General features: G+C 37.5%; 3 protein-coding genes across 4 annotated transcripts; all 3 read left to right on the top strand.

Annotated features, from left to right (window-relative positions):
* The first annotated feature begins 115 nt into the window (after positions 1 to 115).
* LOC148167236 (GILT-like protein 1) lies at positions 116 to 1,428 on the top strand. The gene is made up of 4 exons (XM_088047053.1): positions 116 to 235; positions 298 to 643; positions 694 to 867; positions 915 to 1,428. Exons 2-4 carry the CDS (start codon positions 380 to 382, stop codon positions 1,152 to 1,154), a joined length of 678 nt encoding a protein of 225 aa, XP_087903179.1. The 5' UTR covers positions 116 to 235; positions 298 to 379; the 3' UTR covers positions 1,155 to 1,428.
* A 1,115-nt stretch (positions 1,429 to 2,543) lies between these two features.
* On the top strand, positions 2,544 to 4,858 carry Arf6 (ADP-ribosylation factor 6). Of its 2 annotated transcripts, none has more exons than XM_088047897.1 (2): positions 2,544 to 2,636; positions 3,225 to 4,858. In XM_088047897.1, exon 2 carries the CDS (start codon positions 3,262 to 3,264, stop codon positions 3,787 to 3,789), a length of 528 nt encoding a protein of 175 aa, XP_087904023.1. In that variant the 5' UTR covers positions 2,544 to 2,636; positions 3,225 to 3,261; the 3' UTR covers positions 3,790 to 4,858. The 2 variants fall into 2 exon arrangements, with proteins under 2 accessions (XP_087904023.1, XP_087904024.1); XM_088047898.1 differs by having other exon boundaries at positions 2,547 to 2,636; positions 3,231 to 4,858.
* A 2,029-nt stretch (positions 4,859 to 6,887) lies between these two features.
* Positions 6,888 to 14,951, top strand: ptc (protein patched). The gene is made up of 5 exons (XM_088047893.1): positions 6,888 to 7,007; positions 9,552 to 10,078; positions 11,229 to 11,709; positions 11,769 to 12,383; positions 13,044 to 14,951. Exons 1-5 carry the CDS (start codon positions 6,888 to 6,890, stop codon positions 14,838 to 14,840), a joined length of 3,540 nt encoding a protein of 1,179 aa, XP_087904019.1. The 3' UTR covers positions 14,841 to 14,951.
* The last annotated feature ends 3 nt before the right edge of the window (positions 14,952 to 14,954 follow it).

Here is a 14,954-nt window from a genome sequence, read left to right as displayed (position 1 = left end):
CATAACTGTCAGTTTTTTTAAATCACGATTTTGAATGAAAAAGTCGAAATAAATACAGGTGTTTACATTTCGCGCTTAATAACCTGACAGCTGTCACCATCGATCTGTCACCGTCACGTCAAAAATTATAACCTCAAAATTTGAAAGAAATTGTTTGTAAACTCGTGGAATTTACAATTTTACAATCGAGTTTGTTTAATGAAATCAACTGTTTTCGTGCAATTGGGTGTTTGTGGTGAGTTTAGTGAAGTTATCAAGATATTTATGGAGCTTTTCTGTTTTATTTATTTTATTTAGATTCTAGCTTTCCAAAGTTTTGTAGTCTTTGAACGCAACTTTCGCGTGTCGACACATTCTCGGACTATGCTGTAACAAAAGAATGAATGGGAAGTATAGATTATTATTCTTGTTTCTGGCGATAGTTGCTCTATATAAATGTTTCCAATATTTTGCAATATTTTCGCTAAGTCCCGAATATGCGGAAATCGACAACGGGGAACCTATTCAAAAAGTTAAAGTTTCAGTTTATTACGAAGCTCTATGTCCAGATTCAAAATTTTTCATAAACCATCAAATACTTCCAGTGTACGATAATCTAAAGGATTATATCATTATCGATTTTGTACCGTATGGAAAAGCAAAGGTCAGTCTTATCACGATATAAATCTAATTTAAATGTTACATAATTTTCAGACTGTGGAGATCAATGGTAAAATAAATTTTTACTGCCAGCACGATGCACTTGAATGTTACGCCAACAAAATTCACGCTTGTGTTATTGATTTAGTAGAAAATCCGCTAAATAGAGTAAAATACATTTCCTGCATGATTGCCGATAACATGATTCCTGATGATGCAGGACAGAAAGTACCAGAATAACTTGAATTGTTACCAACTCTAATTGTTGTTTTTAGTGTGGTCAAGAGCTAGGAATTGACTATAATCCAATTGGCGAATGCGCCAATGGAGACCGTGGAACCGCCCTTCTAAAAGCTTATGGTGAAAGGACCCATTCACTTAGTCCTGCAGTCAGCTTCATTCCAACTATTGAACTCAATGGCAGCCAATCTATTGTGTCCCAATCTGCTATTTTAAAGAACTTGCTAAACTCAGTTTGTCAGGTTCTTGAAAACAAACCGACTCAGTGTGGCTAGAGGCAGCATCAAAACTTTTTTATGATCAAAACCATTTTAAATAAAATTACTTAATCGTTATTTGCATTTATTATGTTTGTGATATAAAGTCAACTCTCAGTGTGATGTGATGTTTGAAACCATAATTTATTTTTAACAAGATTAGGTAACTCTGTAAACGCAGTTTTTGTTGAAGTTTACTGATCAAAATACGTGCATAATTCTTTCTAATTTTATGCAAGCCCTTTGTAAATTATTTGTAAACAATAAATTGTTTTCTTACCGTTGCTACAAATTTTCTGATCCTATTTTTTTCAGTTCATAATAAAATTTGGGCGGGAATTTTTAAACGGGTGATTAAAAACCGGTTCTTATTGGTCGTTTTATTCACCAACGCGGGCTTTTTAAACCCGCCAATAGTAAACGTCTTTTTCTTAATTACCATGTAGGTATGTAGTTTAAAATCGAAATGGTTCCCTGGTCTTGGCGGACCTTTAATGACAGTGATAATTTGTAGGTATAAACTTTTAAAAAAGCACCGCTCAAATTGTAAGTATCGAGCGAATTATATCCAATCTTTATTATCAATTATTTTCAGGACATTCCAATGTTTCGTAAATGATTTATTGCTTGCTTTTAAAATAGTTTTTTCAATTGAGTCATAAAAAAATGGAACAATATAACTATTTTATTGTTTTTTGCTTGTTAGTTAACTCAGATTAAACAGGAATTTTCTTCAGTTGAAAATTTTCAATTTTCTGCTCGTGGCAACTGTGTTTGGTGGTTAGTCCTTGCATCTCTTAGTATCAATAATACTTCCGACTACTTCCAATGTAGGTATTTAGGTAGACCTACTTTATCTTATTGTAGGTATAAGAAAACACGAACGCGTACTAATTTTCGGAGAAAAACTCAATTATGGTCATTGAACTATTTCAAAAAATCTCTTTTAAATGAGAGCGTTTTGGGGCTTTTTTTAATAACTCGCTAGGCCTGCAAATAATTTTTTCCGGGTTTGATACGCAAACAAAGTGTAGAACAATTCAGACGAAATCGATGTCATTGAGATAAACTTGGAGCGGTACTTAACGGGAGAGAATTTTATCGATATTTTCGTTGTAACCTCGTTTTGTGTTTACGATTGTTGTGTAAAATAATAAAAACACGCAATATTTACATCAAACCATTGATTTATGTGATCTTGATTTTATTTATTGTATTTTTGGGGGTATTTGCTTAGGTATGTTTATTTAGTTTGGAGACTAATTTGGCAAATATTTTGCTGGCGTAGCTAAAGACATCAGTACGTGTGGGTTTATCAATTTGATAATGGTTCTCGGCAACATTTCTAATAATAATTTGAGCAAAGATAGTAAATTGAATCGTCGGGGAAATATAGCAGTGATAAAAGTTTTTTTTTGTAAAAAGTTGGTAGAGGAATTAGGGCGTAGGTGAAGGAAAATTATGTTTGAAGGTGTAATGGAATAGAAAGTGTTTGAGGAGGTGATTAAGTCGTTTTTATTTGTTTTAAAAATTTGATGGGTTGGTAAATTTTGCAAGAATAAAATTTCCGCGAGGTGGTGACGTCACACTAGGTTTGTCCGTGTGAGAGAGAGGGATTGATGTGTGTTTCTATAGTGTGAGAGAGATATGGGGTAGTACGTGTCACGTTGGAGTTGACGTTTAAAATTCCGAATACGAACGACATGCGAACGACACAACCACTGCAACGCGCAGCCCCTTCGAAGGCCGGCAAAGTGGCAAACTAGCAAAGCAATATGGAGCAAAATTGGTGTGTGAAGTGTTTAATGAGCTCGTTTTTGTAGAAATTGTAAATGTTTGATGGTAGGTATTTGTGAGAGGGTGTGTAGTGGGCTGCGAAAGACGGTGCGGCGCATCGATTAATTCCGTTAGGTGACCCGCCATAGTTTAGTGCTTACACGCCTATGTCGGTCTCGGTCTTTCCTGTCAAAGTCAAATTTTGAATCTCTGAAAGAAGTCGCCTGTGAATTATCCGATGACATGTGTACCTGTCAAAAGTGGCAAACGGGAATTAAAGAGGTTAAAAGGATAAAACGTAATGTGGGGCAGTTCTAGGTGGTGACCGGTGTGAGGGCCCTCCAGTACCATGGGAAAGTTACTGTCGAAGATCTTCGGCAACAAGGAGATGAGAATTCTGATGTTGGGTCTGGACGCGGCTGGCAAGACTACAATTCTGTACAAATTGAAGCTGGGGCAATCTGTGACAACGATCCCTACAGTCGGCTTCAACGTGGAGACTGTGACCTATAAAAACGTCAAGTTCAATGTGTGGGATGTCGGGGGACAAGACAAGATCCGACCTTTGTGGCGCCATTATTACACCGGGACTCAGGGGTTGATTTTCGTGGTGGACTGTGCAGACCGCGATCGTATTGATGAAGCGCGCCAAGAGCTCCATCGGATCATCAACGACCGCGAGATGCGGGACGCAATAATACTCATTTTCGCCAATAAACAGGACTTGCCGGAAGCGATGAAGCCCCATGAGATCCAGGAGAAATTGGGGCTCACCCGGATCCGGGATCGTAACTGGTATGTGCAACCTGCTTGTGCCACCACTGGGGACGGCCTATATGAAGGCCTGACATGGCTCACCAGCAACCACAAGTTATAGCACCCCAGCACACATTTATTTTAGTACATGACTGCAGTGGAGCGCTATTTAGTTAGAGGACATTCTTCAGGAACGAACTCGTGTCAATACACATTCCAACTGCCTATCTCTAGGATGGTTGTGATTTTCATAAATCCTTGAAGAATACCTCACATATTCTGTAAATAAATTCAATTGTATTATGTATTAACATTAATTGTTTTATATTGTAAAATATTGTTGCTGCATTTAAAACTTAAAAAGTGAGCGTTGAAAAATTCGTGTTCTTTACATGTATGCATACCAACCTAGTAATTATTTATTATTTAAACTGTAAATGATGAAAATAGGTGACAATTTTTTAGGTGACATCTGTTCAATTATTTTTAAATCACTCATTACGTTTAAATACATATATTTATTACATTTCCTTATTTGATTTTTTGCAACTTAATAGATATTACCAAAAATACCTTTATGTAACTCAAGACTGAATAGATATAAGAAATTTCTCAGCCTTTCATGTTTCACCTAAAATTTATGTTGCATCAATTCATTCAATTTATGTGGCTATTTTTCAATTTTTTCCAAAACAACAAAGTCACGATGCTTAAAACGTCCAATTGAAAATTGTACACTCACTTATTTAATAGAACTTGAATTGTATATAATATTTTAGGGTATTGAGGAAAGTAGAACAAATTTTTTTTGAAGGTGCACAGCTTCCTAGAGCTAATACAGAAATTAATTAATTTTTTATATAAAAAAAATCATTGTTTGCTATAAATTTGTTAAAAAAAATATTTCTGTTACATGTATTTAATAAATCCATATATTTTTAGACAAGATATTTTGTTACAAATTGGCATTTCGATTTTATTAGATAGTGATAATTTGGGAACAATTGTGCATTAATTTTGCTTGCTTTTGTAAAAATGTATTGTGAAGCACTCTTAAATTAAATAAATAGTCTAAATTTCAACATTTTCAAAATTTATTTTTGAGTATGTAACTTCTGTATCAGTGGCCATATATTGTTGATAGCGGTTACGGAATATTGTATGGTTCAAATAAATTTTAAATCAATTTATGCTGCGTTTGGTTGGTTACAAAAAACCAAAAAACTGTACGTGAAACTGAGCAAATTTTTATAATTCAAAGCGTGACATAAGTTACATATAGGTGTCCCTAAATTTCAAATGGGGCGAGGCGCCGATGAGTCATAAGGAAGTAAGTATGCACACTTTTATCAATCACACCATTTAATAACAAAAAATCACGTTTCTATTTATTAAAACTCGAAAGTTATTGATTTTAACACCCATAAAACACGCGATGTTTAGCAAAACTATTGGCGATAAAAGAGAAGTATTTTAAACAGTCAGAAACTGGAAAATCCACTAATTTTAAATTTAATAACATTTGTTGTATGCAACCAACAATACATAACAGAGCATGGGTTATCAAATTTGTTTATATTAAAAAACAATTTGATCAGGGAGAATTTCATCTGAGAACGTCGTTTTCCTACCTGAAAGAGTCGAAAAAATAAAGAAAAAACATTACCCGTTTGTATTATTAATTATTAAATATTAACATGCATTTTTATTGACCAGTTTCCATTCAGCATTCTTTGGAGTAAAAAAAAAATCATTTTAGCTCCCAAATAAAACTATTCGTTGTGAATCTGAAAACAACTTGCCCCAGTTTGTTTTTTGACACATTGTTTAATACGTACTGTCATACAAACAGCAGGATTTTCCTGTGTTTGTTTATAATGATGCTGGATAAAAATACCATCCAACTAAAAAATATAAATGAGGTACACACCGAAATATCTTGCTTTTGTCACAGTTGAAAATGAAAAATGTTTATTTTATTTTTGGTACTTCGTTAAGATTTTTTTTAGTAAAAATAAGTGTCTGGTAAAGTATTTAGTGTGCCAAAAAAATAATTGAGCATGACGTGGTGAGTATATTTTTGAGTTATTTGGTTGTTTTTGATAAGTTTAGTTGATTTAGTTGATTATAATTTGGAAGATTGTTGTGTGGTGTGCATTTTTTACAACAGCAAGTGTTTTTTTTTGCGATAATCAAAATTTTGTTGGTGATTTCAATGATGGTCGTGTACATAAAATGTAATAGATTTTGGGTTTATGAAAAAATGAGGACCGATTGGCGTAATAATTTGTAATTCTGGTGGATTTGTATGTTAGCAAGCGGAAGTCATACTAATTATCGAGAATCTTTTGAAAGTCGCCGTCGTCGTCAATATTATGTTAATTTATTAGCGCTTTAAAGAGTTTTATATTTTCATTCTAAACGAAGAGCAAACATCAGTCTGTGTGAGGTAAATCGTCATTACAATCATTGCATAATGAAATAAAACACTTGAATATATTAAGAGATTAATTACGTCCGCGAGTTAAGTACGTGAGGAATTAGCAGTATTTTGTATGGTTGGTCTTGTGAAGTTGAAGATTGAAGATGGACAGAAAAAGAAAGGGGTGAATTAAGTGTCATCGGTGTTAAGATTATCAGTCTAGTGGGATGGATGAAGTCTATTACCATTTACCATGGCTGTATATCCTATGATGGTGACAAAAAAAAGCATAAGTAATGTAATTTGGAGAATTTACATTCTAAACATATACTGTGGGTGGTCTTCGTTCGGAGAAACTCGACGCCGGTCGCCTGTAGAGAGCGACCCAAGGCGAAGGCATTGCGATTACAATGAACGGCCAACAGCGAACAGCACATGAGCCCCGCTTTAGCAAGTCAGCAGTCGGTTCCTCAACTTCTCAGTGTACCGAGGTGCATTGCTGTCGCTGCGTGTCACCTTGTTTATTTACAACTCGTTAAATGTCTTTTGGTCCGTCGGTGTGTGTTGGTACTGTTGGTCGTTGTAGCAGTGTACTGTGTCGAGTCGAGTTCTTCCGGATCCGGCATCAGCTTCTGGCGGCAGATGTTAAACCATGTTCCAAATACGCGCTAGGACTATAGGGTGCTTCTCCGTGCTGAAGGCCTAGGGTGCCTGCCATGGGCACAGTGCCTAACAGTGCCGTGTTCTGTGATATGCGCGTTTTGGCGAGGCCTAGAGCTCGGGCCTGACACCACCGGATGGCTTCGACGGCGCCGCTGGAGTCGCCGGATCTCTTAGACAAGGAGCGCCACGAGTCGGATCTCTACACCCGACCGGGATGGGTCGACGCCGCCGTCGCGCTGGACCAGCTGGACCAGGTAAATTTGCATGACTTCTTCGCCGTCGACTGGGGGCGGCGCCTCCATGTCGGCGCCGCCCGAATCAGGTGTGATAGATGATTTGGGCCAGACCTGAGACTTGATTGCGGTCTGGTGGGCGATGTGCCGTGTTACGCTAGCCTTGGTGGGACCACCGGGGGAGCTGCGTGTGTGGTCCGCAGCTAGCTTAGCTGCTTAGCTTACCTGCCCGCACCCCGCACCCGGCCGCGCCCGGAGCCGCCCCCTCCCTCTATCCGTTTCCGGAACTCGAAACAACCAACCACCCCGTATAAAATCTCCCTTTCATTCACCCTACATCAACGTACTCCCTTCGTACATTCATGTCATATGTGCGTACTCACATACGCTCACGCAGTTTCACTCAGACTAATAATATACAACCTCAATCAGAAATAATCCCACCGACATCGGCAGGTCACTCATCCATATCTCGCCACGAATCTTATGACCTACACAATTAATTATAACCGACACTTAAAAATCTTATAACGTGTCTAGCGCAGACAACTCATACTACATTAATATTCAAAACATTCCGTAACGTTTATGGAATTGGAACAATTCTTTATTCACATACAAAAATCAGATGAAATCTTTTTCAAACAAATTAAAACCTCTAACTTTGACACGTTACTCTTGGAGGCCATTGTCCTTTCCGACTGTAAACACGGATTTTACTACATATTTACCTCTCAGCTGCCACACTCATTTTTCTATATCCCCAACAATGTTATTATTATTATTGTTTTATATTTCTCCGGAATTCCATTGACCTCAGGTGCCATTCATAAAGTTACCATTAAAACTATAAAACCGGCTATAATATTCATTTCCTATTATTTCCGAGTATAGTTCAAAATTATTCCACAATGCTTTGCCGAAAGCGGCCTACGGAACCATTGCAGCTACCTGAAAAGATTGAGTCGTCACACCGAGAAAATAACCCCTCTCAAAAATTCTTCAGTTGAAAAGATATCTTACAAAGACTTTTGTTCCCGAAAATTTTTAACCGTCATTTGTTGTTTAACAATACCGTCAACTTACTCAGTAGGTGGCATATTGGATCGGTAGATTTTTCTCGGACTTCGAACTTTTCAAACTTTATCTTACCAACAATTCGAATAACTCGATATAATTACTGCCCCCGTTAAAAAACAGTTCGCCTACGCCTATGGCGTTCTTTTTGAAAGAGCCGACAGTATTAAGAAGTGTCCGTGGTCGTTACCCGATTAACGATCATTATAACCATTGAACATTTTAACGCTCTAACTTCCTACAATTAAAATATTTCCTCTTCTTTGTGGAACTAGTTAATGTGACACAACATTTGCGAGAAATTATTTATGTAAATTCGATTATGCAATGCCGACCCAAAGCGGTATTCCAGGGAAGAACGCCGATTTAATTTATCACTTCTGCAGACGTGTTCAATTAAGAACGAAAAGGCTCTTCAAGTTTTTTTAACATAACTTTGCCAAATGACATAACAACTTACTTTGAGCTGAATTTTGGAAATTACCTAATTGGCTGTTTTTTACTTTTTATTTAATGATTTAGTGACTAAATTGTGGAAAATAAATTTTATATGTACCAAAAGCATTTGTAAAATTTTGGTATCTAAAATGTTCCTTTTTTCTTATTAGTTGTTAATTGCTTGACGAAAATACTTGTTAATTGCAAATTTGGGTCGTGAAACTTTAAAAATATGACGTTCAGACTAATATTTGGTCTTTTCTTATAGCTTCCGTTTATTTTTTTGAAATTTTTATTTCTCTGTTGTTGCAATTAAAACAGTTTAAGTGGGGTAACTTGCGTTGCAGACGAAAGTCATTTGTTATTATCTGAAATTCCTAATTGGACGTAGGTGCTCATTATTTTTCCTTCTTTCTCAGAAGAGATCTTTTTGTTGGAGTCATCAAGTGTAGGATATTTTTTCACCTGTTACCACTGGCAGTTGTCCAACTTTTAGCGTAATAAATGATTTCCTTCTTGTTGGCACTGCAGACATTTACAAATAATACACTGTTAATGAGTAAGCGTGAAAATGACAATTTAATATGCAATTGTTATCCAATTTTTGGTTTAGTTAAGAGATTTTTGCACGAACTACAAGTCATTCGTTTTGTTTGACAGTTTGTCTGGAGGAGTAAAAAGAAAGAAGATTGATCGGGCGTAATACGTAGCTGACAATATTTTTATGTTTCTCGATGATTAGAATTTGTTGGTCATTTTGGATGTTTTCTTTGCGGGGTACATGTGACAGCCGTGAATTATGGTCTGTAGCGGTGTCTGTTGGGTCCAAGAATGACAAGTGATTGGCAATATTGTTGAATCGGTGCTGTCGAGTCTGTGGGTAGTTTGAACTCCTCTAGCGTTGGACGATCCTTCCTAGAAGGACAGTCTATGCGGTATTGCGGTGAAGTGCGGCGGAGATTGCCGTATCCATATGTATGCTATTTGGGTGGTCCGTGTGACGTCAGGCCGCTTCTTGGGTGGTCCATTGCATGGTATACTCTGTTGCAGGGCAAAGCGAACGGAGACCGCGGCATTCTGTGGGTTCGTCGCCGAATTCAGCGGCAGCTGCACTCCCTGGGCCGCATCCTCGAGACCCACGCTGGCAAGTTCCTCTTCGTCAGTGTTCTAGCCATCGCCACCTTCTCGGTGGGTCTCAAGAGCATGGCCTTTCATTCGGACATCGAGCTGCTGTGGGCAGAACCGTCCTCTGGGGCAGAGGCTACACCGCAGGAGATGTTGTCCACGCACCAGATGATTGTTCAAACGGGCGTGGATTCCGACGTCGATCTCTTACATCCTCACGGCCTCCTAGAGCATTTGGCGCTCATCCAAAAGGCCACGCAGGTTACCATCACGATGTACGATATCACCTGGCGCCTCAAAGACTTCTGCCAAGCACCTAGCATTCCTAACTTTGATGCTCATTATATTGAACAGATTTTCGAAAATATGATGCCCTGTTCTATCGTCACGGCTCTTGATTGCTTTTGGGAAGGTTCCAAGCTGCTCGGACCCGATTATCCTGTGAATATACCGTAAGTTCACAAAATGGCTAAGCTTTAGGGTGGTCACAGGTGAAACATCTGCCCTTTTATAAAAAGCCAGATATACCTACCTACCGCAATCGCCGTCCACTCAGTATTCACTAAAAAGACGAGATCAAAGACACATAAATCAACCGATTTTTAAAAAATTCCTTGCATTATTAACTTTTAAATTTATTACTTTGTTAACAACATACTTTTTGTCCTTAAATATTTCACGACGATGAACGCACAAAAAATATTTTCTCAACAATTATCGCGGTCACTAAAAAAGCCATCTGCTTCATTTTATTGACATTCCGTTTGTACAATTTATGTGTAAAGTCTTCACCTCAATAATTAACAAAAACAACATCAATTGCAACCGATTGTAATTAAATACAATTTTTTAATTATCTTTAATAATTTCTCGTTATAAATAAAAACGACTAATTCAAGGACGTCAACAAATGCCTGGAATTAGTTTCACATCTTTTGTAAATTTGTTATTGTCAATTGGATTTATTAATTTCAATCTTAAATCAATTCTCTCAAGGTCTAAAAATGTTGAAAGCGCAACTGCGACCGTAGTTGCGAACTTCATTTCTTTATTCGAGCTTCTATCCAAATTTATTATTTATTTTTAGTTAATTGTTAATCAATAACACTGGTCAACAATGATTTTGTTGCCCTTGATCTAAGAGTGATTTTGAATACTTCTATGCCAACAATTCATGGATGGTTTTGGAAGATTGGCTCTGATTTTTTTAATCTTGATTTTCATATTTTACTAAAAATCGGTAAAATTGGAAAAGAAATAACAAGTATATTCATAAATATCTTTTTTTGTTGGAAATTATTAAAAATTGTTTCGTTTGAGTGGTTAATTAATGTACATAGAAGTTGAAAAAGAAAAAAAAAAAAAACTTGTTAAACTTTAAAATTTTTAAATTATTATAATTCGTGTTCTGAAGAGCCGACTCAAAGTCTAAATTATTAAAATATAAAATACGCCAAAATCATAAAAACCAGAGCCAATTTAGTACTTTCAAGAATATATTCGAAACTATGGTCTTGAAAACAGAACTCCGCAGAGATATTCAGGGCAACAAAAAAAAAATCATTAGTTAAATACTTATTAATTAATTATGATTTTTTGTAGATATAGCACAGGTCAGCAATTGAAGTGGACCAATCTCAATCCCAGTCAGCTAGTTTCGGAGATGAAGCAGAAAGTAGCCCAGTTTGACTATCATTCTTTAGAGGATTATTTCAAGCGTGCTGGAATAACGACCGCTTATCAAGAAAAGCCCTGTTTGAACCCTGGAGATCCAGAATGTCCAGTGACGGCACCAAATTACAACTCAACTATGAATTTGGACATTGGTGCTGAACTTACCAGTGGTTGTTATGGTTTTGCTGCCAAGTACATGCACTGGCCCGAGGATTTGATTGTTGGCGGGGTTGTTAAAAATAAATCTGGTCACATAAAACATGCCAAAGCTTTACAAACAGTCGTACAATTAATGGGCGAACATGAATTGTTCGAATATTGGTCTGGACACTATAAAGTTCACCACATAGGTTGGAATCAAGAAAAAGCAAGTACGGTGCTGAACGCCTGGCAGAAAAAGTTCGCAAATGTAAGGATACCCGAGCTTTACTTTTTGATTTGTATGATTTATGATGTTTTGTCTTCCAGGAGGTGGAGCGTCTGACTAAAAGCAAAAAGTCTTCTTCGTACTTGTTCGTGACGTTTTCCACGGCGAATCTAAACAAAATGTTGAAGGAGGCATCGAAAACGGACGTGGTGAAGTTGGGGGTGGTGTTAGTAGTGGCGGCGGTGTATGGGTGGGTGGCACATTCGAGCTTGGCTGCGTTGGGAGTGATAGTTTTAGCAAGTTCAGCCGCGGCGGCGTTGGGCGTTTGCAGCTTAATTGGACTTCCGATAAACCTCCTCAGCACACATGTGTTACCTTTTGTTACTGTTGGACTCGCTTTGAGAGAAATGTTCCTTATTTTATCAACACACATGAGGAATTTGTCGCCACCGGAAGTGCTACAAAGGACGGGTCCAAGTATCATCTCGGCGGCATTAGTGAATTCCGCTGCGTTCTTAGCGGCTGCCGTACTACCCGTACCGGCGTTACGTGTTTTTTGTTTACAATGTGCGGTACTAGTTATATTCCATTGTGCCGCTTTGCTTATTGTGTTCCCTTCGCTCTTGGCCCTCGAACAGCGGTGTCGAAAGACTGATGTACCGTGTTTCCGGAACGAGACCAAGCCTAAGCCTCCCACGAACAACAATAATGATCCGGTAAGTTTTTAGGCATTATTCGACCATGTCGGAATTTCTCAAAAAAACTTTTAATTTTATACGCCAATTCGCCCATGCTCGACGATTCTACACCATCTCTATTAACTTCCCCTACATTTTCATCAAGAACGAGCACGGGAAGGTCGCTTCATTTGCTTAGACAAGATACTTTAAATTCCTTGTTTTTTTTTTAATTTCACGTAATTATTTCGAACATACTTATCATTCCAGTCCATCATAATCACAAACATGCTGATACCATAACAATTATACTGATACTTTGTATAATAATCGATTGTCTTCATAATTGCGCAATTAATTATTTTTAACTAAAAACTAATTCAAATCAATACGCGACAGCTCTATTGTCATCGTGGAAATTTACTGGGAGTTTTTATGAGTCTAGCCATCACTCCTAATTAATGAAAGAAGTCACAGTTGCGTCCTCCGAAAAATCGAATCAACAAATGAAAACATTTCTTTGTCGAAATAGAAAGGCCCACCGCCAAAACTGCGTCGATGTTGAGAATCAGAGCGGAGAAAAATGATCTCTGAATCGTCAGTCAGCCAACTGACGTGTAACTTGAGCACGATCATTTTAGTGAAAGTCTTTGGTGTAGATTCGCGTTTTTTTTTAACACTTTGTTTTTATTTTTTTAGGAGCATGGGGAGAATCTGCTAACCGCTGAGGTCATCTGCCAACAGAAGAAGAGTCTTCTAACGTGGTTAGCGGATCGTTACTTCACATCAGTGCTGATAAAGCCGATCGTAAAAGTGATTTTGTGTCTGACTTATGCAGTGTTGATAATTTTTTGCGTTTTTAACGGACTGAAGTTGGAGTTTGACGTGAGATTGTCGACATTTTTACCAAAGAACACGCAGGAGTACAAATATTTAGAAGCTCAAAACAAATTCTTTGGTTTTTATAATTTCTACTTGGTGACGACTGAGTTGGAATATCCTTTGAACCAGCCGTTGTTGTATGAGTACCACTCTTCATTAACTAATGTACCTCATGTTTTGAAGGATTCGAATGGGGGCTTGAATATGAACGACTTTTGGTTGGCGAATTTCCGAGATTTTTTAGTCGATTTACAGCAAGAGTTTGATTTTAATCGTAAAAATAATTTTCTTAATAATGAAAAGTGGTTTCCTAACGCTACCGAAAAGGCAGTATTAGCTTTCAAATTGTTAGCACAAACTGGTATTGTTGAGTACCCAGTAGATAAGAGTCTGATTTATAAAAAACAACTTGTAACCGATGGTATTATAGATCCCAAAGCGTTTTACAATTATTTGACGATCTGGAATAGTTATGACCAGATGTCATATTCAAGTTCTCGAGCGAATCTCACACCTAAACCTTGTCAACATTATACTTCTAAGGTTGAATATGAATTGAAAATTCCAAAGTCGCGACCTCTTGTTTATACTCAAATGCCATTCTACCTCAAGAATCTGAAGAGTACGGGAAAAATAATCGAAACTTTAAAACAAATTAAAGAAATCTCGGAGGAATTCAATCAACGCGGTTTAAAAAACTACCCCGTTGGACTTATATTCGCTTATTTTAATCAGTTCCTACTACTAGACCATTTGTTAGCTGTTCAGTTCGTACTTAGTTTGCTGGCAGCAGTTCTAGTAGCATGTACTCTTGTACAGTGGACAAAACTTTGGTGTTCTGTTTTCAGCATAATCATCTGTATGTTATTGATGTGTGTGGTGAATGTAAACGCTTTAAGTGGAACAATAGGTGCGCTCCATTTTATTATAGTGAGCCGAAATGTTTTTCTATTATTGACAGGTTTTTTAAGTGCCTTAGGCAATTCCGAACGGAGATTAAAAATGTCGTTAGAATTGTACGCTGAACCTATATTGAAAGGTGATTTTGGACTATTTGTATGTGTCTCAGTATTAGTTACTTCCCAGTTTGAATTCATACAGTGTCATTTTTTCTCTGCACTACTCGTGTCCTTGTGCAGTTCAACTATAAACTCGCTAGTATTTTTCCCCATTCTCCTTTTAATCGCCGGTCCCAAGGCTGAATTGTACCAGTTAGAACATAATGACCGAATTTCTACTCCCACACCGCCTCCACCACCTCCGCCACCCATTCGGACCCCAACCTATCCTAAGCCTCGTCGCAACACTTGTGCAAAAGCTACGCGTGAGCCTAGTCTTACGACTATTACTGAAGAAAGTTGCAATCAGAGTATTGTAGTCGAGCCACAAGTTACTGTAGAATACAGTAGTCCAGAATCGAGTTCTAGTGGCCCTTACACAACCAAAGTAACCGCCACTGCTAATATTAAGGTAGAATTAGTTGCCCCTGTATATAGACCTAAGTGTAGCAAATGTCACAGATCGAAGTGTAAACGACGACAGCAGTGTCGATGTTGTAAGGATTTAGACAGTAGCGATAGTAGTGCCGAGGCGGAACCGTGCCCCAGTAGCTAGCATTTTGTTACCATTTAAGAAAATTATGTAAAATATGTCTATATTGCATATATGTATACTTACCATATTCACTTATTTATTTAAAGAGATGATGTAAGATGGATTCTAACTTTA

This window comes from Gnatocerus cornutus, chromosome 10 (assembly GCF_029298725.1).
Source record: "Gnatocerus cornutus isolate USDA-ARS CGAHR chromosome 10, icGnaCorn1.1, whole genome shotgun sequence".
Lineage (NCBI taxonomy): Eukaryota > Metazoa > Arthropoda > Insecta > Coleoptera > Tenebrionidae > Gnatocerus > Gnatocerus cornutus.
This window is presented reverse-complemented; position numbering and strand designations above follow the sequence as displayed.

Coding starts and splice junctions, on each gene's coding strand:
- LOC148167236 (XM_088047053.1), top strand. CDS start 380: ATGAATGGGAAGTATAGATTATTATTCTTGTTTCTGGCGATAGTTGCT. Junction 644..693: donor TACCGTATGGAAAAGCAAAG/GTCAGTCTTATC, acceptor CATAATTTTCAG/ACTGTGGAGATCAATGGTAA. Junction 868..914: donor CTGATGATGCAGGACAGAAA/GTACCAGAATAA, acceptor TGTTGTTTTTAG/TGTGGTCAAGAGCTAGGAAT.
- Arf6 (XM_088047897.1), top strand. CDS start 3,262: ATGGGAAAGTTACTGTCGAAGATCTTCGGCAACAAGGAGATGAGAATT.
- ptc (XM_088047893.1), top strand. CDS start 6,888: ATGGCTTCGACGGCGCCGCTGGAGTCGCCGGATCTCTTAGACAAGGAG. Junction 7,008..9,551: donor CGCTGGACCAGCTGGACCAG/GTAAATTTGCAT, acceptor ACTCTGTTGCAG/GGCAAAGCGAACGGAGACCG. Junction 12,384..13,043: donor CGAACAACAATAATGATCCG/GTAAGTTTTTAG, acceptor TTATTTTTTTAG/GAGCATGGGGAGAATCTGCT.